A 23,381-nucleotide genomic window follows, 5' to 3' on the forward strand; every position below is an offset into this window, starting at 1 on the left:
CAACTTAAGAATTCATCTAATCTTATTTAATCTATCAGCATATAACATGAAAGGATAGAAATGATCTACCATCTATCTATATATTTGTGATTCATCTTACTCAATATGCTATAGACACGTCTGTGCGAAATGTGCATTTATGACACCCCTACTTAACTACAATCTGAATAGACCCCTATACTTCTTAAAAACGAATGGATGAAATAAGTAGATCACAACGTCAAACAGGCATTTTCCGGCACATTTTTAGATTTATAAACACTTGTAACATTTGTTCCCATGTATTCTTAACTTGAATGACCCCCCCCAAAAAAAAAAATAGAAATGACCCTTCAATAAATCACTGACTATTTTGAATGCTAACTGGCTCGTTTCTTAATTAAATGTCGATGAAAAGAACAAAAAAACATTCGACAAAATATCCTAAATTTTATATAAATATAAAAATATATTTAATGACAATTTGCACGGCCAAACCAACGCCAATTGTAATGCCAAAAATATTGATTCATATCAGGGCACTGGGAACGATTTTTGACTGGGGATGCTGAACATGGGCTGAATCTCCACTCAAGATGGGTTGGGGGAACACAATTGAGTTTTCCGTTGTTCTTACACACACACACAACATTTTTTTTTAGTTTTGAATACTGTTTTTATTCTGATTTTATGAACAAATAGTTACATAACATTTCAATTTAACATTTCAAATCACATATAATACTTTACATTTCATATTTTCACTAACTTAATATAATCATAAATCATATATATCTTAAAAGAACACAATGAAATCAGTTGTTATTATTATACACACACCACACACACATACACACTCTCAACCCACAACCCTCCACACGCAAATATTTTATGTAATTACACATGCATTATGATAGGTATAGGCTGCGCGCGGCTTTTATCCCGACTTTGGTAGACATAGTAAAGGAGAGGTCCGCTGCGCTGCGCCGCTGCACTCATATTGTATACGTATAGGCTAATTTCATCGGATCCTGACTCACCTTTCAATTTTTAAATTCAGTTCAATTATTTCCTCTTTCGATCTTTTGACATTTACAAAATATAATATTTAAATAATTTTTTACTAAACAATAATACCATGAAATCAAAAGGGAAGGAAACAAACTAAAAAAGCAGTGCTTGTAGGAAGAAGGCCCCTTTTATAAGTATATATTATGAATAAAAAATAAGAATAGATAAATAAACAATATATATATATATATATGATGTACTACCTTATCATGTGAACATAAAATTGGGTATAAAAAAATTTCCATATCTTCAATTTTTTTCTATACATTTCAATAAAAATTATCATTGTGGACCTAACCCCTTTTGCAAGTAAACTGAAATGAATCCAATCTCTTTTGATTAAAAAAGTGAATTTTCTTTGTCACTTTAATTCACCTTTTCATTTGAATTTCTAATTGTCTTTGCTATCATCAGAGTGACTAAATATTCAGAGGTTTAGAGACAGAAAACAATAAAAAAAATTATGCAAAAATTGACCTAACCCCTCTTGACAAATAATTTAGTTGCAAAAGGGGTCAGGTCCACTCCAAGAAAATCATTTTTTCAATTCTCGCATATTGCAATATTCTTATGAGAAACTGAATTTTCAATACCCTACCATGAAAACATAAAAATGGGTATAAGAGAAATCTAGCTGTCTTCATATTTTTCAAGATATTCTTTTCCAAAAAAAAATCTGAGTGAGCCTAACCTTTTTGCAACTAAACTGAAATGGACATATCCCCTTTTGAAAAAAAAGATTATTCTCTGCCATTTTAGTTCACTTTTTAATAACAATTTCAACTTTTCTTTGGTATCGTCTTATAGAGCTACTAAAAATCTATACATTAAGACATAAAAATCAAATTTGATGAATAATGGACTTAACCCCTTTTGCATTGTACAAGCATTGTCAAATAGTGTACAGATTGGACACGGAGGCCATGGATCCCCACACTTTTCACCACCAAGAAACAAAATGTGTGAAATACGATTTCATATTCTTGATAATCGTATGTAAAAATCTGTGATAGAATTCGATTTTTGTATTAAAGGTCACGATTTGGGGCTGATTAAAAAACTACCTGACACGCCATTATGACACACTTAATTTTTTTTTGGCTCATTATGACAATGATAATTTGGTCAATACATAATTCATACCTGTTTAAATTCAATAAAATTACCGGCAAATTGGCTGCGGATAAGTTGGCCAAGGTAATTCAAGCTCTCAAGTGGCGCCAATCATGGATAGTATAGTACGAACTTCATTGCCAGCAATTCACTCTCTAGTTTGAATCACTGTTGTCATGAGTGATATGATACCTACTCATATTATTATGATTTCGTTCTTAAGCAAAGTACAGCACCACTTGGCGAAGTTGATGGCGATACATGATCTCGAGCTGAAGGCTCTATAAAGCTGCAGAGTTTACATAGGCCTATGCCTTTTTCATAATGAAACAGTCGGTAAGTGTAATTCCATTTTAATGAATTAGTGTTTTATTCATAATATTTATCATTTTCATACGCTTCGTGTTCTTAATTCCTTGGAGTAGGCCTAATGAGAAAAAAAAGGGAAAAGAAGAGAAAATGGACGAAATGATCTAAAAAAAAATTAGTCACCCCTACCTAAGAGCTGGACATTGTAGCCACTTTTTGTAATCATGAACACGATAGGTACAGAACGAAGCAGATGATGCTAGCGCGAAGCGCGTGCGGGGAAAAATAGATTTAGAGCTAAAATGGGGCACTTATTCATGATTTGTAAATCACAAAATAAGACATTAAGTATTTTCCTACAATGATAACTGAAGTGCAAAAGTAAATCATTCAAATGCGTTTTAGACCTAGAATCTGGGCATTCTAAATGCATTTCTTTTATTATGAAAATCAATAATGCAAGCGCAAAGTGCGAGCTGAAAAAAATATGACAATCCAATCAGAAGGGTCAAATCAAGCATTATTTCAAGCACTGTGTAGGTGAATTGTGAAGTGTTTATTGTGAGCATTTTATAAACGGTGAAAGCGCGAAGCGCGAGCAGAATTTTGTTTAAATATTATCTTTACATGGAATCGGGACATTTCAAGGACATTTTGTCATGATATGAAAATAATAACTACCTTCCTTTTGCTCTTCCTATGATAAAGCTGTCATGAAAAGGGGAATTTTAACCTAGTTATAATATACATAACTCACCTCCGCCAATAAAAAGAGCGTTTGCCATTTTTTGGTTTATTCATTAGCAAAAAAGAATGCCTATATATTGAAATTCCTGCATTAATGTACCTTAACAAAAGCACCAATGATAGATGGAATCATTCCCGTGCTGAGTGCGCGGAATGTTATAATTTTACTATATGTAAAAACAAAATTTTATACTGCATTTGGTTAATTTGCCAATTTCTGTCTAACATTATAGTTTTACTTTCTTTTTGCACTTACGAAGTTATGGGGTGGGGATCAAAACGACATGCCCCCAATATTTTCGTTGGTATATAGGGAGATTGCCCCCCCCCCCCCTGCGGCTCGGTGTAAAAATGGCAGAGGTAAAAATGGCAAAGGTAAAAATGGCAGAGGTAAAAATGACAGAGGTAAAAATGGCAAAGGTAAAAATGGCAGAGCTAAAACTGGGGTAGGAATAGCAGCGGTTGGCATTGTTTTGACTGCAATCGTATTGCCATATTTTCAACCAGTTAACCTATGCTTTCAATCACCCATTGACAATATTCAGATCTGACATATATCAATAACATATCAAAAGTATAAGAAAAGAGAAGTTTTGAACAAACAATGTGAATTTGCATAAATTCAAAATGGCTGCCGTTTTGCATCGTTTTGATTGCATTTTCAGGTCAGACAGTCTCCGATAAACAAAATAAAACATTTAGTCTAATATACTTTCATTTTAAAATCTTAAGTTAAAAGTCAAGTGTGATTCGGGTGATTGCAAAATGCTTCCTTTTTTATATAAACATTTCTTAATCGTTCAAAGTAATACGTCAATAGAATACATTTGACGGGAAAATATGTACATGTATATCATATGAATCAGGAAGTGCATAAAACGGGGGATATTAAACTCATAAAATGTAAAGAAAAATAATTGAATCTGTCAAATTAGCTATATTTCGGAAAATGACGACAAACTCACTCACAGAGAGAGTGGGTGGGAGAGATACTGAAAAGGAGAATTGGAAGAAAAGGATCACACATGAGGTGAGGATTCGTTGCAGTGCGCCATTTCGTCAAATATTATAATGAATTTGTCCAGTTTATAGAAGGACTATTGATTTAAATGAGAATTAATCATTTCCGGGAAATGACTTATTTCCCTTATGAGAATTATATCACTGAACGACGCATTCAGGATATACTTTTGCCAAATTTGCAAAATCATATTAAGTGTATTTCTCCAATGAAAAAAAAGACATCGCATTCCAAATAACAATTCTCAAGATTACAGATAAGCAAGATTAAGTTATACCGTATAGGACGATGATGTATTTCAAGGATGCAATCAAAACAAGATTTAAGCCTGAGTAGACCTATATTGGGTTAAAGTGGCGAAATTATTTTTCCGACGAACTTTTTGTTTATTGCACATGCGCACTATGTTCACTTTACAAATATCATGAACATTCATTAACATCTCTAAGATGATCGGAGAGACATGCAAGACGGTGATTTCCGTGCTAGGCTAATTCGTCTCTTGAAAATCATAGTTTAGGTCTATACATTTTTGAAGAAGTTAAGAATAATAATTTAAATGATATTTCGATCAAGCGTCATAAACGTCTTTTTAAAACAAAATTGAGTACGCAAAATTATCACAGAGTTCCTAAATTTTCTCTTCATTCCAATAATGTAAATCGCCGGGTGCACGTGCATGTACATTTGTTCAGGTCCAATTAACAATGTTAATGATTATGAATTTGAAAATTATCAATATCTCTCTTGTTTTCATTCTCCTTTTTTCCCCCTTCGTCATGCATTAATTCTCCATTCCGTGGGTGATGATAGGTGTTCATGATTTCTGGGGATGACTGACACGAAATATTTTTTTCCGGGGGAGGGGGGTACGCCTTTAGGTGGGTCTTAATTTTTAGGGCCAGTAATGGCGGAGAGGGCAAAATTTATTTAAAGCTGTAAGTTAGCAAATCGTAAATTTTACAATCTAATTTGGCCATTTTCGGACATTTTTACACATGTCATTTTAAAATAGGGCCTATTCATCAATTGCACAATTTTCTGTTCCATCCCTAATTTCTGAATTCCTGAAAATATTCATGATATATGTGAAGTAATCATAGTGCGCATGTGCAAAAAAAAAATCGTAGGAAAATACCCCCGAAACGACCCTTTTATATCGAGAAGAGAATTGGGTTTTTAATTGAAGGAGCTGTATGTTTAAAAGTAGGCCTAATTTGAAGGTCAGGTCCTCCTCAGAAAAACGTTGATTTGAATCAATTGAGAAAAATCAGACAAGCACAATGCTGAAAATTTCATCAAAATCGGATGTAAAATAAGAAAGTTTTGACATTTCAAAGTTTCGCTTATTTTTAACAAAATAGTTATATTTACGAGCCAGTTACATCCAAATGAGAGAGTCGATGATGTCGCTCACTCACTATTTCTTTTGTTTTTATTGTTTGAATTATACAATATTTCAATTTTTAAGAATTTGACGATAAGAACCTCCTTGCCTCCTTGAAGCACAAAATGTTAAAATAATGGACTTCCACGTGTTCAAGGAGGAATGTAACTCCATTTCACATGGCAATGACGAGAAAATAAAAATATTTCATATTTCATATAATAAAATACAAAAGAAATAGTGAGTGAGTGATGTCATCAATCCCTCATTTGCATACCGACCGAGATGTGCATATAACTGTTTTGTGAAATGAAGCGAAACTTTAAAATGCCATAACTTTCTTATTTTACATCCGATTTTGATGATTTTTTTCAGTGTTATGCTTGTGGAATTTTCTCTTTTTATTCAAATCAAGTTTTTGTTGGGCTGGACTTTTCCTTTAAGTGAAGCAAAGCACGAGATTTGCACGAGATTTCTGATTATTGAAATAGGCAATGTACATGTAGACTGCAGACGTATATTTTCTGCAGGAGAGCGAAACAAGCAACCGTTCGTTTAGAAATTTAGAATTTTGGTATATTCTGGCTCTGATTCATCTATAATTGCGATGATTGGATAATTGTGTTACCAAAACACATTATTTTTTACCATTCAAAATTCTATGAAGTGCAAGGATGTGAGGTACTGATGTGTTTCTATCTCAACACGGTATTTTCAACTTCTGTCCTATCTGAGGGACGGGGTAAAGTACCTTACCCGCCATGGCCAGCCATGGTGCAAATAAATATGTTCACCGTCAGTTTTATTTCTTCCTGGAGTACCTGTGTGTTTTGTAACAATAATTTTTAAGCTGAAACAAAGTTAAGGGAATTTCCTTATTCTTAGCGTGTAAGCCTTATGTTCAGGAAGGTGCATATTTTTGGTGGATTTTTTCTAAAATTTATCATAAATTTCAGGGGGGGGGGAACCTCCGCAGCGCTTTGCTGTAGAGCACCTTACAGTACAGCGTTGGTTTACGACAGCTGTTGCACTGGTTCGTTTGCATTTCTGCAACCAGATGGATCCGTTCAGGGTCGTAATCTCGAGGCTAATTTATTAGATATTATGGGCATTGGAAGTCGTGTTGATTTTCCCCTTTTTAAAAGTTTTGTGATACACATGATGATCTTGTTTAACTTTAAATTGTCTTAATTTACAGCAAATCATAATTAACGAAAGGATAAGTTCAGGCTGAAGCGGCGAACTATAAATATAAAATAGTCTCAGAAGAAGCAAAGCAACGAATAATTTGCAATGGGTTCAACTACAAAAGGTTTTACACGAAAAGGAATATATCTACTGGTACTTGCAGGCCACTTTTCAGGTGTATACTACTGCTTGTGTTTGTGGGGTGAGTAGACGATTCTATATTGAGTAAAATAATTGATAAAGGGCCTACTTTCCAATTATACCAATACGACGATGACGATGAGGACAGCTGGAAATAGATAGAAACGAATGCTATAATACGAATAGTAATTGGCCTCAAAGTAATGACAATATCGACAATAGGATAGTTACTACAAATTCTAAAGTCACATATAATTATTAAACGATTATTATCATTATTATTAGGATAATTCATCAGTCTGTTGTAATCTGGTTTACTTCACTTTGACTTATCAAATTATCATGCTGTGCTTTATTTTTATGTTTAAGCCGAGGCAAAAGCGCTCTGGAATACAATTTAAGGGTAATTTTTTTTTAAATGCCTTGTATTTTGTGTAGCGCGAGTTGTAATGGAGTTGGAACTTTCTCGAATGTCAAAGCGAAGCAGGCGAATAGAAAAGTATTCAGATTGTATTACATAACTTTCGCACAAGTTTTCATAGGGTTAGCATAGGCCTTATTCCAGGTGCTACAGGCAGCAAGATCACACAAAATAAATTCAAAGTAATTTAACATTCAAATGGAGGTATTGGACCATGAAATAAGGCCAGAGTACAGTAGTAGCAGGGAAGTAAAAAGATGGAGTGACAACGAAAAGCAAAATAGTTTCGATTTCTAAAGAAATACAAAAAAGTCACCGCTCCACAATATCCTTTGGTGGCTACCTGTAATGCCGCCAATTTCATTAGAAAACTTTAAAGTGATTTGTGTTAAAAATAGATAATTGCAAATATTTCCAATTTTATTTGATCACAAAATCTGGATATTAAAAAAAGACGAAATATATCTCAAAGCCTTATCATATATTCTGAAATTGGGCGAAATATTGTATTGTAACAGATTTAAAATTAGAAAAACCCTCCGAATTTGACAATTTTTAAATAAACATTTTTTTTTTCAAATGTCCACACACTACAAAGTTCAAGTTCAAGTTTATTTATTCAAAACCAAAAACATCACATCATAATAAAGATAGATGTACATACAACGTAAATGAGTACATGAACATACATCAATCAGACTATAGCATATACGAATTTGTTTTTAGGACCCCTTTAAAAGCAAAGCTTGTGAGTAGGGCCCTGGAATACTTATGATTATTAACATAAAACATAGGATATACTAATCTACAAGATACAAAGGAGAGAGAGAGAAAAAATGTATAATAAGGTTAAGATGCTAAAAATAGAATGGAATAAACTATTACAAACACACATATATACACAAACCCACACACACACAACCACATCCACCCACACATATACATGCTAAACATAGATTCTGAGTAGGTCATCAACTTAAATGCAAATACATTAACTTAAACACATATTGAAGGAAAATAATCAAAATCTGTCAAGAAAATAAGTTTTGGATAATCTTTTGAACATGAAAAGAGTTTTACTATTTTTTATATCAAACAGGTAAATTGTTCCACTCTTTAATACATGATATATGAAAGGAGGTCAGAGTGACATTTGTTCTCGCAAATGGCTGACGAATAAGATCCTTTTGACGTATATTATAATTATGTATTTTTGAATTCTGAAGAAATAATTTTTTTAAGGTACATTCTTGGGGCATTGATTGTAGTTTGAACATGAACAATGCACAATTAAACAACACAAGTTTACTAAGTGGTAGCATTTTCAGACGAAGAAATAATGGAGTACTTGGATGTCTATAATTAGAATTTGTTATCAGTCGTATTGCCCTTTTCTGCAATATTCTCAATTTATCAAGATAAGACTTGAAAGTGTTTCCCCAGGCGACATTACAATATGTCAAATAAGGTAGAACAATACTATTGTATATTGTTATGAGTATCATTTCAGGTAAAATTGATTTTAACCTATAAATAACGCCTACACTGCGCTTGAGGAACTATATCTATTTCTTATGTTATGTGTTATACAGTTGAGGCCACGTGCGGCCAGTCGAATGATATCAATTTATGTTTCAAAAAATGTTTTAAAAATAGCCATGTGTCCGTCTCCTCAGAGTGTCTGACCAGAGGCAGCGAAAAGTAATTATCATTATAAAACCATAATTCCTATTGTATCTGACCAGTAAGTCTCTAGTTACGTAAAGTCCTACGTCTACAATCTGCAAGAAAAATCCAATGAAGAACACGACTGTTAAACATATTTTAGCATTGCGGCATCAAAGTTGCTTTAAAGCGAATGTGTTGGATGGTTCTCCATCTCATAAAACTCCTTGGTAGTCATCTGTTCCTCTGTGCTTCACGGAAATGCTGTCCATCGGCAGAGTGTCGGCGATAGAAGAGCAGTGTTTTCTTACGTTACTGCAACCACTACCAGGCTGGAGAGTAAGGGTACAGAATCCAACATAGTAGCCTATAGCTGAACCAACAACCTGACTGACTTTAAATCTTGAATTACATGCATAAGCTTGCATGAACAGAAAGTTGCCATCTATGAACATATATTTGTTATCATTGTTAAACAAATTAGCATTATTTATCCACCATAATCATACTCGGTGGAATCATAGTCCTATTCTTGGAAACTGATAAATTTATTATATTACCCCCTTCTTCTGGGATGGCACACTGCTTAAATTGCAGGTGAGTTAAGATGCCTGCATTGTCCAGAGAATTGGCCTACTATAAAATTCAGCCACGTTTTTTTCCCGCAAATTTGCGAAGAGAGAGAGAAAAAAAAATCATTGCTCGTATAAGGTCTAAATAACAAAATATGTATATACATGGCCTACCTTTTGAGCAAAACTACTCCCAATTTATTATAAAATAATTTGATGTAATTATTATGTTTCGTTTACTTGTTAAATACATACAGGCATATTTCAAAAGTCACGCTAAATTATGAATTAATTCCAGCCCTAAACCTTTTGTCAGACAGAGGTGTAACCACGGGGCCGGGGGGGGGGAGTGGCAGGTGCTACAACTTTCTTATTTTACATCCAATTTCGATTAATTTTTCAGTATATACTATGCTTGTTAATTTTTCTCTATTCATTCAAATAAAAAAAATCTGAGGGTGGACTTGACCTTTAGGTACGCTTTTAAAACATTTCCAGTCCGTGCTTACGTTTGAACTAGTGAATTCCTTAAAATAATCCTTAAAATGTCCCTTTTTTGGTCTGAATGTTAAAAAAAATCAGCTTGCGCTTCGCATTCGCATCATTTGGTTAGTGAAATACTGTACGTATGGTCTTAGTGAATTGCTACAAACAAGCCTTAGAATGCCCCTCTTTAGGTCTGTATATAAAAATATTTTAGCTCTCGTTTTGCGCTCGCAATATTTGATTAGTGAGATATGCATCATGTTCATGATTACAATGACTACAAAAAGTGCTTCACGTGTTTAGGTGTAATTCTAACAAAATCAGCAAGCGCATTAGATAACTATGATGGTGAGACTTGTATTCTCCATTGATGAATTTCTAACAAAATAATCCTCAAAATTTCTTTGGTTGGGGTTAATATGTACATAAATTTCACCTCGCACTTTAGCTCGCTTTGATTGTTTAGTGAGACGCGTACGTATCATGATTTAAAAAAATGCTTATATAAATGTCTCTCTTTTAGGTCTGAATATAAAAAATTTTGAGCTCGCGCTCGCGTTACTTGATAAGTGATATACATATCCATTTAATGGCACAGTCGTAAATAGAACAGCATAACTGGCAATTTAGCGCGCTTTCGAACGCCCACTAAGTAACTAAAAAAAATGTTGTGGTGCCCCATTCCTTGACCCATGGTACGCCACTGATATCGGACATAATTAATTCTCAATCCTTCAAGTAGGTACGTATGTACATACACATGATCGCAAACAGCTGAAGCAAACACACTTATTACTTGAATCGATATTTCATTACACTCTAAGTGAATCATTACACCCAGATTGAAAACTCTATCATAATTATGATTGCACAGAATAGTGAAAATGTGGTATTTTATCCAAGAAACGGAGTCCCTAAATGGTTTCCATGACATCCGGCGACGATTGCTCAGCCCTAAATTCCATACACCAATCAAACGACCAAAGGCGACCAACTTAACCCTGGGCTGCCCTATAAACATAACCCTAAACCTACATCTTACACGAAATTAAGCACGGCAAAATTGTCGCAGGAGCAAATATCGTATCAACCCCTATGTTAATATAAAAGGGTATGACATGATTGATGATCATCGTCATTTCCATTTAGGACGGATCAAGGATATCAGAACGGGGAGCGTCCAGAAATTAGTACATAAATAATAATGTTAAAATTCTGTCCAAAGATACATTTAAAAATGAACGCGCCTACGATAACTCTGCTTTCCTCATGTCATGCATGTTGTCCTTTGTGTATAGACGCACGGACAAAAAGGGGGCACTACCCCCTGGATTTATACGTGGTGCAGGAGCGTTTTTTTTTAGGGGGAGGGCTTTGGGGACTGAAGCCCCCAAAAGTTTTCGACAAAAAAAATAGATATACAATGGGCCCTATATATATATATATATATATACACACACACATATATATATATATATATATATATACCACGATTACAACAATACTAATACCATAAAATTGAAGTTTTCTACTCTAAATCTTTTTCTTGTCCGAAATTTTGTCATTCTTTAGGATATGGCCCGTCGCTATAATGCTATCTGATTGACGTTACACTTATTTAAAACTTTTTTTAATAGTTTAGAGTCAAGAGTGTCGATCCATGTTTCGGATGGTGAGAGCTGGCAAAGATATTGTCCAAAATTTTTGGCGCGTATATATAATGCAGATTTTTTTTCACGTCAAGCAAAACGAAAAAACTTACAAATTCATATATGTTTATTAATATTTTTATATTGTAGTTTGATGAATTTATAGCGCTTTCAGATGTTTTTTTACACAGATTTTTGCAATGGAATCCTAAATTTTTCATTTTGTCAAAAATATTGGGCAGGGCAAGTCGATATGTTTGCTGCATCATCGCTAACATTTTCATGGCGATCACCTTGTCCCGAAAGAAGCAACATGTAGAATGAGTCTATATGTAATATTCTATTGTGTAGACAGATAGTGATCATGGGGTCGTAGTATTTTGCAGCCTATCATAATACAGGTTGAGTATCCAATTCAGTAATTTAACGATGTTGCAGATGTACATTTATTTGGAAGTTCATAAAGTGCTCCAAATGGTTTCACTTCAAACATTTTCTCCCTGGTCACCAAATTTCCTCGTAATATTTATCAGGGTTGTCATTGACATTAAAACCCAATCTCCTGTCATGTTCTATTGTACCCTTTTACGATCAAAGTCTCTAAATTTGGAGAATAACGTTATCAAAACAACTCCTTTAAATGCCCCCACTTACAACCCAACAGGTCTTGATGCATAAGTGCTCAAGCATTTTGAAAATGATCTGATTGTTTTCGCTCGGACGCTACGCTCCCTCGCACGATATAGAAATGTGTTTTAGGGGGAGGGGGACTGGCTGCTTGGTCAGTATAAACCAACGTCGAAAAATCTCAGACCCCAAGAAGCCCCCCCCCCCCATAAAAAAAAGTTAGTCTAGAACTGCGTCTATCGTGGTGATCAATAATGTTACATGTTCTTCATTTTACACTTCTTAGGCAAAATGTTCAATGCGCCTTCCAGTAAATCATACAAAGAATTTAAAGATACAAGCCGTAAATAATAGTAGATTTGTAGCAATAATGATAGAAAGGATCGGTTTATTCGTTTTACCTTCGAGTAAAAAGTTAAATTGGAGACTTTTTATTCTAATGGTTACAATTTGTTAAATTCCTCCGCTCAATTTTTTAATCAGTAAATCATAATCCATATAAGAGAGCATTGAAGCAACAAATGAAGAAAAAAATTCATTCTTAAAAAGGACATTACTCGACCGCGCTGGTGACCACCGCTGGCTTTTTTTCTTCAGCCTTTATTCATATCTCGTCCTCTCTGGCATACAGTTGGGTGGGTGGGGGGAGGACTTGGGGTCATGCTCTCCCCCAGATGCACAAACCCCCCCAAAAAAATCACAAAATTAGATTCTCATCTTGAAATTTAACTTTTTTCTTACTTGCTTTGCTCGCTCGGGAAATTTTGTCACACACGCCATGTGGCGTACCCTTTGGTTTTTCGGACATCTCGACCTCATGCTGTATCATTAGAACCGTAATCTACCTAACATATCTTCCTATTGTACAATACGTTTTTTTTGTAACACACACACACAAAATGCACTGAGGGAGAGAGCTCAACCGTACAATTGAAAAAAAAATGCACCGCCGGTCACCTTGCAATGGAAAATAAAGTTTGCATGCAGCCCTATATGGAACAAATATTGAATGGCTTTCAACAAATCAAAAGACAAGAATTTGTATGCGTTGTGTAATGATAGAGATAGAAATAGAAATATGATTACAGTTATGATTACTCTGCCATTATTTGGGAAATACAATGGTAAAAAATGCTGGGGTTTCAAGTTACCATCGGATGGTATACAGTTAGGCCTACCATTTTGCTAACTTTCATGGAATGGGTCTATGTAAATATGAAAACGAGGCAACATAATATGATTATTGAAACTGGTCACAAGAGTTACTGGATTTATTTTATCATACAAAATGACGCTTTGCCAAAAAAGACGAACTGGAAAAAATCCAATGACAGATAGATAAATGGTTTATTAATAAAAATCAAGACATCATCGCGGCTAAGGCAAGGTTTCCACTTTGGCGAGTTGGAGTTGCGAGTCATACGCGAGCTGCGCGAGCTCTAACTCGCCTTAACTCGCACAAGCTCGCGTGAAATATACATTTTTTTCTGGAATTTGCTCGAGTGACAAAAGACTCAACATCGAGTTCACTACGCTCGCTGTACGAGTGAACCGAGCGCGAAACGAGTCAGACCGAGCTTAGTATGACCTTTATACGACTTAAAGCGAGCTATAAACGAGTTATCAAGATTTTGTTACGAGTGATAAGAGTTTCATACGACCAAGGGGCGGGACATGCACATTTTTGGCACTCAAAGATGGATGCCGGCGGCATCAACACCAAATCTTAACCGAAGGTTAAGTTTTTGAAATGACATCATAACTTAGAAAATATATAGACCTAGTTCACGAAATTTTGCCATAAGGTTAATCAAGCATTACTAAACATCCTGATTGAGTTTCAGGTCACAAGACTAAGGTCAGAGGTCATTTGGGGTCAATGAACTTAGACCATGTTGGGGGAATCAACATCAAAATCTTAACCTACGGTTAAGTTTTTGAAATGTCATCATAACTTAGAAAATATATAAACCTAGTTCATGAAACTTAAACATAAGGTTATTAAAGTATTACTAAACACCTTGCTTGAGTTTCAAGTCACATGACTAAGGTCAAAGGTCATATAGGGTCAATGGACTTTGGCCAATTTGGGGGTATTTGTTAAATTACCATTATAACTTTGAAAGTTGATGAATCTGATTCATGAAACTTGAACATAAGAGTAATCAAGTCTCACTGAACATCCTGTGCGAATTTCAGGTCACATGTCTAAGGTCAAAGGTCAGTGAACTTTGGTGATGTTCGGGTGATCTGTTGAATTACCATCATAACTTTGAATGTTTATAGATCTGATTCATGAAACTTGGATATGAGAGTAATCAAGTATTACTGAACATCCTGTGCGAGTTTCAGGTCACATGACTAAGGTCAAAGGTCATTTAAGGTCAATGAACTTTGGCCAATTGGGGGTATTTGTTGAATTACCATAACTTTGAAAGTTTATGGATATGATTCATCAACTTGGATATAAGATTAATCAAGTATCACTGAATATCCTGTGCGAGTTTCAGGCCACATGACCAAGGTCATATGGCCAATGGACTTTGGCAATATGTTGGGGGGTATTCGTTGAATTACCATCATAACTCTGAAAGTGTATGGATCTAGTTCATAAAACTTGTACATAAGAGTAATCAAGTATCACTGACAAGTCTTAGGTCACATGATCAAGGTCAAATGTCATTTATTGTCAATGAACGTAGTGTTGTATTATTATATGAATGATGTTTTGTGTGTCTTGTTCTTTTACCTGGCTCTGCTCGTCATTGGCCTCCTCTTCCGTTTCAATTGTCTCTTCCTCCACTTCTTCTACTTCTACCCTTGTTTGAATGACATCTTCTTTCGGAGTTTCCCGACCTGAATGGCCACAACTCGTGGATCTTTTGGGTCGAGGCATATTTCTCTCCTTATTTGTTGGTAGTTGTAATAATGGAGTGACAACAGCCTTTTTAAAAGTACGTGTACATGCGTGGGTCAGTTAAAATGTGCTCTCACTTTTACTCCTCAAAAAAAAGTTTGGAAATCTGACTTTGATCGATAATTCCTCCTCGGTTTTAGTAAATATCAATGAGTAATCAATATCAATGAATAGATCATTATTTTTTTTTAATTGATACCCTACATGATATGATTATGGTTCAAATGGAGGTGCAGTGCCTTTAAATGTGGGGCAAGGTCAAATTTCAAAAGTTGCAAAATGACACAATATTGAAAGTCACTGTTCTTTTCTTCCATGGTGATGAGTGAGTTCCCCAGCGGTTTCTTTTGTTTTCATGCACCTTAACATCAACATTAAAATGGAATCAAACACTCCTCTGCACAAGCAAACACATAACAAACAAACCAACATAAACCACAACAAAACGTAAGAAATGAAGAAGCAGGGGCTTGATTTGAATGGATTTTCATCTCTATTGACACAGACAAAAGAATCATGTTCTGTATTGACCCTTCATGACTATTTCTGCTAGTTTTGCAGCTTTTCAATTCAGACCTCATCCAACACTATCGAATTTTGCTCTTTTTTGATGGCATGATCATAACCGTGAGCATGTTATCATTTTAAAGAGAATCAACTGATCTTTTGAAAAATATCAAATATGCATTGTGTAAAATTTCGAATTGCGAGAAATTAGTGGCCAAACTCAGATTTTCAAACTTTTTTGCTCGTTTTGCAGCTTTTCAATTCAGACTTCATCTAACACTTTTGAATCCTACTCTTTCCGTAATGGTATGATCATAACAAGCATGGTATCATTGTAAAGAGAATTAAATGATCTTTTAAATGATGTCAAATATGCATTGTGTAAAATTGGGAGTTGGGAGAAATTAATGGTCAAACTCAGATTTCCCAAAAAAAATTGAGGGGTTTATATATAGCAAAATGGATATTTATCATTCAGCTGGCACGCAAATGAGCACTCGCAACGCACTCTGAATAAAATCATACGAAACTCGCTGTAACTCGGGGTGCTCGAGCTAAAGTCGCGTTAATCTCGTGGGCACCTCCACTTGACTCGTAAAACGATCGCAATGCTCGTATCTCGCTCTAGAGAACTCGGAACGCACTCGCGTATACTCAGATGTGGCGAGTTATTACGAGTTTATCTCGAGTTTTTTACGAGTAATTGCGAGTTCTGCGAGTATATAACGAGTTTAGGTGAGTTCAGCACGAGTTACAGCGAGTTAGCAAAATTTTTGAACATGTTCAAAAATTTTGAAACTGCTCACGACTTCAAGGAGAGTTGTCCAGAGCTTGAACGAGCTCCGCCGAGCCATGCCGAGTTGTCGCGAGTTATCCCGAGTTTCATGGTGAGCTTTATGCGAGTTATCGCGAGTGCCCCATTTTGGCAACTCGCTATAACTCGCCATAACTCGCGATGTTAACTCGCCAAAGTGGAAACCTTGCTTAAAGCAAGGTTTCCACTTTGGCGAGTTAACATCGCGAGTTATGGCGAGTTATAGCGAGTTGCCAAAATGGGGCACTCGCGATAACTCGCATAAAGCTCACCATGAAACTCGGGATAACTCGCGACAACTCGGCATGGCTCGGCGGAGCTCGTTCAAGCTCGGGAAAACTCTCCTTGAAGTCGTGAGCAGTTTCAAAATTTTTGAACATGTTCAAAAATTTTGCTAACTCGCTGTAAATCGTGCTGAACTCACCTAAACTCGTTATATACTCGCAGAACTCGCAATTACTCGTAAAAAACTCGAGATAAACTCGTAATAACTCGTAATAACTCGCCACATCTGAGTATACGCGAGTGCGTTCCGAGTTCTCTAGAGCGAGATACGAGCATTGCGATCGTTTTACGAGTCAAGTGGAGGTGCCCACGAGATTAACGCGACTTTAGCTCGAGCACCCCGAGTTACAGCGAGTTTCGTATGAGTTTATTCAGAGTGCGTTGCGAGTGCTCATTTACATGCCAGCTGAATGATAAATATCCATTTTGCTATATATAAACCCCTCAATTTTTTTTGGAAATCTGAGTGTGACCATTAATTTCTCCCAACTCCCAATTTTACACAATTCATATTTGACATTATTAAAAATATCATTTAATTCTCTTTACAATGATAACATGCTTGTTATGATTATGCCATTACGAAAAGAGCAGAATTCAAAAGTGTTAGATGAAGTCTGAATTGAAAAGCTGCAAAACGAGCAAAAAAGTTTGAAAATCTGAGTTTGGCCACTTATTTCTCCCAATTCCAAATTTTACACAATGCATATTTGATATTTTTCAAAAGATCAGTTGATTCTCTTTAAAATGATAACATGCTTGTTATGATCATGCCATCAAAAAAGAGCAAAATTCAAAAGTGTTGGATGAGGTCTGAATTGAAAAGCTGCAAAACTAGCAGAAATAGTCATGAAGGGTCAATACAGAACATGATTCTTTTGTCTGTGTCAATAGAGATGAAAATCCATTCAAATCAAGCCCCTGCTTCTTCATTTCTTATGTTTTGTTGTGGTTTATGTTGGTTTGTTTGTTATGTGTTTGCTTGTGCAGAGGAGTGTTTGATTCCATTTTAATGTTGATGTTAAGGTGCATGAAAACAAAAGAAACCGCTGGGAAACTCACTCATCACCATGGAAGAAAAGAACAGTGACTTTCAATATTGTGTCATTTTGCAACTTTTGAATTTTGACCTTGCCCACCATTTAAAGGCACTGCACCTCCACGTGAACCATAATCATATCATGTAGGGTATCAATTTTAAAAGAAATTAATGATCTATTTATTGATATTGATTACCAATCGATATTTACTAAAACCGAGGAGGGATTATCGATCAAAGTCAGATTTCCAAACTTTTTTTGAGGAGTAAAAGTGAGAGCACATTTTAACTGACACACGCATGTTCACGGACTTTTAAAAAGGCTGTTGTCACTCCATTATTACAACTACCAACAAATAAGGAGAGAAATATGCCTCGACCCAAAAGATCCACGAGTTGTGGCCATTCAGGTCGGGAAACTCCGAAAGAAGATGTCATTGAAAGAAGGGTAGAAGTAGAAGAAGTGGAGGAAGAGACAATTGAAACGGAAGAGGAGGTCAATGACGAGCAGAGCCAGGTAAAAGAACAAGACACCAAACTAGACCAGGTCCAAGTGGAGCGCCTCTGGCAGTCTCACGTACATCACGCGATTCAATATAGCAGCAGTGCTGACTTTGAAAACTATTATAAAATAATTATTCACAAAACACGATTCATTTAATGATACAATACTACGTTCATTGACAATAAATGACATTTGACCTTGATCATGTGACCTAAGACTTGTCAGTGATACTTGATAACTCTTATGTCCACGTTTTATGAACTAGATCCATACACTTTCAGAGTTATGATGGTAATTCAACGAATACCCCCAAACATATTGCCAAAGTCCATTGGCCAAATGACCTTGGTCGTGTGGCCTGAAACTCGCACAGGATATTCAGTGATACTTGATTAATCTTATATCCAAGTTGATGAATCATATCCATAAACTTTAAAAGTTATGATGGTAATTCAACAAATACCCCCAATTGGCCAAAATTCAGTGACCTTGAATGACCTTTGACCTTAGTCATGTGACCTGAAACTCGCAGAGGATGTTCAGTAACACTTGATTACTCTTATATCCAAGTTTCATGAATCAGATCTATAAACATTCAAAGTTATGATGGTAATTCAACAGATCGCGCCCGAACATCACCAAAGTTCACTGACCTTTGACCTTGGACATGTGACCTGAAATTCGCACAGGATGTTCAGTGAGACTTGATTACTCTTATGTTCAAGTTTCATGAATCAGATTCATCAACTTTCAAAGTTATAATGGTAATTTAACAAATACCCCCATATTAGCCAAAGTCCATTGACCCTATATGACCTTTGACCTTAGTCATGTGACTTGAAACTCAAGCAAGGTGTTTAGTAATACTTTAATAAGCTTATATTTAAGTTTCATGAACTAGGTTTATATATTTTCTAAGTTATGATGACATTTCAAAAACTTAACCGTAGGTTAAGATTTTGACGTTGATTCCCCCAACATTGTCTAAGTTCATTGACCCCAAATGACCTCTGACCTTAGTCTTGTGACCTGAAACTCAATCAGGATGTTAAGTAATGCTTGATTACCCTTATGGCAAAATTTCGTGAACTAGGTCTATATATTTTCTAAGCTATGATGTCATTTCAAACACTTAACCTTCGGTTAAGATTTGGTGTTGACGCCGCCGCCGGCATCCATCTTTGAGTGCCAAAAATGTGCATGTCCCGCCCCTTGGTCGTATGAAACTCTTATCACTCGTAACAAAATCTTGATAACTCGTTTATAGCTCGCCTTAAGTCGTATAAAGGTCATACTAAGCTCGGTCTGACTCGTTTCGCGCTCGGTTCACTCGTACAGCGAGCGTAGTGAACTCGATGTTGAGTCTTTTGTCACTCGAGCAAATTCCAGAAAAAAATGTATATTTCACGCGAGCTTGTGCGAGTTAAGGCGAGTTAGAGCTCGCGCAGCTCGCGTATGACTCGCAACTCTAACTCGCCAAAGTGGAAACCTTGCTTAAAAGGCCGAATTGCGATGCATTCACAAGGTAATAAAGACACAAAAAAAATATTCAAACAATAACACAGATAATTACAAGATAAATTAGGCATAAAAGTAATAGGACAAAATGGTTATAGGTGAATATAACAATGGACAAAGTATTGATTAGTATAAAGTAATAAATAAGTGGTTAATTGACAAAATATGGCATAGCATAAATGAGAATTAAAAATGGAACGGTAAACAGATTACATGGCATTAAGTTGTAGACAAAGTGGGATAAGATCACGTGTGATGAGACTAATCGTACAGTAGACAGAGTTGTGTAGACCGAATGGAAACCGTGACTGGAGTTAGATCTCCGTCCGAATGATATATCAAATAAATATATATGTATAAAAACTGTAACAAAACAATACAATGCGGGTAAAGTCGCGAAGAAGGCATGGTTAAAGAAACGTGCAGCGAACCTATGCCCCTCAAGTTTTTCATCCCTGTGATGACGCAATGAGCCATAGTTTCCTTCTAAAATTGCTCAAGTCTATACCCCAAATTGAAATCGTATTGTATACCTCAATGTATTTTATGTACTAATTATGTGCGACCACTTTAATTCTTTCTGTTGAAAATATATTTAAAAAAATTGATAAAAATGAAATTGAATGTGATAAAAACGAAATTTATCGCCATGAATGCAGGTATACTCAGCATTTTCGATTGTACAAAAGTGTGTAATAAAGATGATAACATTATTATGTAATGTATGGACTCAAGATAAAGTCAGCTAAATTCTGGAAAGGATTGGGTTAGTTTTTTACCACCACGAGGGCAATCATGTGTCCAACCAGTTTTGGGCAGTATTTTACCCAATGCGGGAAGTATATTGTCTAGAAAGGTTGAAAAATAAGCAGCAATATCTTTAGAATGGGCAAAATTTTCATCACACTGGATAAATAAAAAATGCCCAATGTTAGTTGGACAAATAATTACCTTCATGGAGCACTCTTTCCGAATATTTTTTAGAGTGTACATGTTATCGATGAAGTGACGATTTGATAATATACATCGTTAGTTTTTTGTATTATGTTTATTATATTACTGTTGCGTGATAAATATTCATTCAATCTTTGAAGACCGATATTGATTTATACCTGACATTTTCTCCCCTCATCTCCTGTGCTATTCGACTTTCTTTTTCTGTTTAAATTGATTTATTTTGCTTCACTTGTGTCTACACTGTTAGAAAAATTATCCTCAAAATAAAATAAGTTCCTGCAGCAGAGCCCGAGAACACCTGTAATCTTACCAGATTGCTTAATCTTACAGGAAATTGGTATTTGGTGGATGAAACCTTGCAAATTTCCTTTAAGAAAACAGCATTTTCCCCGTTTTAAACAGACCCGTTCTGTTAATTTGCAGAAAAAATCACGTTTTTTATGAATTTACAGAATGATTCTGTTATTGCTTTCTGCAAAATCTTCTGTTTGTTTTCCCTTGTAAAATCATGTCATTTTTTAAACAGTGTATTAATGAAAGCGTCATGTTTTAATCTTGCTTACATTCACAGAGAGGGGATTTATGCCGAAGTTCGCAGTAACGAAGGAAGTTGTGAACTCTGGACAACTATACGGGTTTTCGCGTGCCATATCGAATGATGCTTTTAATGATTCATTCGAAGATGGCAGTATCTTTGAGTATCGTGGAAACAAATTGGGAGATTCAAAGGAGTCACATCCTAAAAAGCACATCCAGAATGATACTCTCGTTGACGTTATCAAGATATCTAGAGAGGGAATTATATCCAGGGAAAATTCATCTGAAGAACACCTTCAAAACTTTCAAAATACAGAAGGAATACGCCGATTGCCATTCACAATGAGTGGGACACCGTCCCCAACAGCATCACCACAACGTGGCCAAATAATAATTGTCACAACAAAACGCTCTGGATCATCTTTTGTTGGAGAATTGTTTAATTCGAATCCAGATATATTTTACATGTATGAGCCTTTACTTCATGTGACTTTCGATGTATTGAATCACCGTATGAAAAACGAACAGGCCGATGCAGCAATGCTCTCTGTGTGGAACCGCACTCTCCGTTGTAACTATATAAGTTCTAGTCAAGGACCTGATAACTGGCTGAGACGAGGTGGTTGCAAAACTTGCCAGGTATCAGAAGCATTGAACAGATGTAAGCTCATCTGTCCAGAACCGACGATCCCCAGGATAGAGGTTGGATCGATCATCTCTAAACTGTGCTCCGATCACACTTACACCGTTCTGAAAACAATAAGAGTAAATGACATCAAGGACCTTAGGAGTTTCCTTGAGGATCCGAGCTTGAACCTTAAGATCATCCATCTCGTCCGCGATCCTAGGGCAGTCATAAATTCTCGTCGTAAACTCAGAGAGCCCAACTATGATTTGAAGCGACGGAAGGGTCCTCATGCAGACGAGATCACGGATCTTTGCGAGCATATGTCTAGAAATCTACAGTACAATGATGAACAACCAAGTTGGTTAAAGGGAAAATACATGCTTGTGCGCTTTGAGGATGTAGCGAAAAGTCCTTTCGACGAAATACAGCGGATGTATCAGCATTTAGGAATGAAGATTCACCCGAATGTACTTAGTTGGGTGAAGAACAATACTCACAGTGAATCAGAGGCGGATCGTCCGTTTTCACGAACACGAGATTCAGATAAGGTCATCAATGCCTGGAAGAACAGTATTCCTGAAACGATAAGAAAAGAGGTAGAAGGAAAGTGTAGTCACGTGATGAATTCATTATCGTATCTACCAGTGGTGTGATACTGCACAGTGCGTACAATACAAATAAGGATATTGTTATTCTTTTTAGGAATCAACGTACACTCTACAAAATTCCATTGTGGGAGAATTCCTTTCATTGTATTTAAATTATGAATAGGCCTACTTGATACGTTTGTTTTCATTGAAAAAAAGAAACGTAACTCATCGTTCTCCTTTTCTATGAAAAAAAAAGAATACTTGTGTCGTCACCCCAAGGGACCAAGTTAGACTATCAATATTTCTTATGTAATCAAAGTTACCTCCAGTGCCGTAACTGTAGATTTACAATCAGATCTTCCTGAAATAGAATAGAAGAGGGTAGATTTGGGGTCATTTCTACATCTTATTTTAAGAAACCAATTTGGATTTCAAAGCATTTTTCCTATTCCATTCGCTTGTACATACCATTTCTCATTAGTCTATAATAAATAAATTATTTTGATCATGACTATATAGAAACTATTCGAAGAAGGTCTAATAAATGAAGGTGGTTAGCGAAATTACAAATTAAAAGAAAATTGATAGATAGTGAGAAGGGAGTGAGGGAGGTAGTTAAGGGAGAGGTGGAGAGAGAGAGGAAGAGGGAGGGGGGGGGGGGAGATCGGGGGAGGAGAGAAACTTTGTGTAATCATGCTATTAATCATA

At 35.8% G+C, this 23,381-nt stretch overlaps 1 protein-coding gene across 1 annotated transcript; it reads left to right on the top strand.

Annotated features, from left to right (window-relative positions):
- The first annotated feature begins 2,341 nt into the window (after positions 1 to 2,341).
- LOC121410820 (carbohydrate sulfotransferase 1-like) lies at positions 2,342 to 22,804 on the top strand. The gene is made up of 3 exons (XM_041603134.1): positions 2,342 to 2,499; positions 6,826 to 7,017; positions 21,490 to 22,804. The coding sequence occupies exons 2-3, from the start codon at positions 6,921 to 6,923 to the stop codon at positions 22,734 to 22,736; spliced, it is 1,344 nt and encodes a 447-aa protein (XP_041459068.1). The 5' UTR covers positions 2,342 to 2,499; positions 6,826 to 6,920; the 3' UTR covers positions 22,737 to 22,804.
- The last annotated feature ends 577 nt before the right edge of the window (positions 22,805 to 23,381 follow it).

The sequence above is a fragment of the Lytechinus variegatus genome, chromosome 3, assembly GCF_018143015.1.
Source record: "Lytechinus variegatus isolate NC3 chromosome 3, Lvar_3.0, whole genome shotgun sequence".
Lineage (NCBI taxonomy): Eukaryota > Metazoa > Echinodermata > Echinoidea > Temnopleuroida > Toxopneustidae > Lytechinus > Lytechinus variegatus.

What these genes read in the sequence shown, in the direction of transcription:
- LOC121410820 (XM_041603134.1), top strand. Translation starts at nt 6,921, where the DNA reads ATGGGTTCAACTACAAAAGGTTTTACACGAAAAGGAATATATCTACTG. An exon ending in CTACTGCTTGTGTTTGTGGG is followed by an intron (nt 7,018 to 21,489) that starts GTGAGTAGACGA and finishes TTACATTCACAG; the next exon opens with AGAGGGGATTTATGCCGAAG.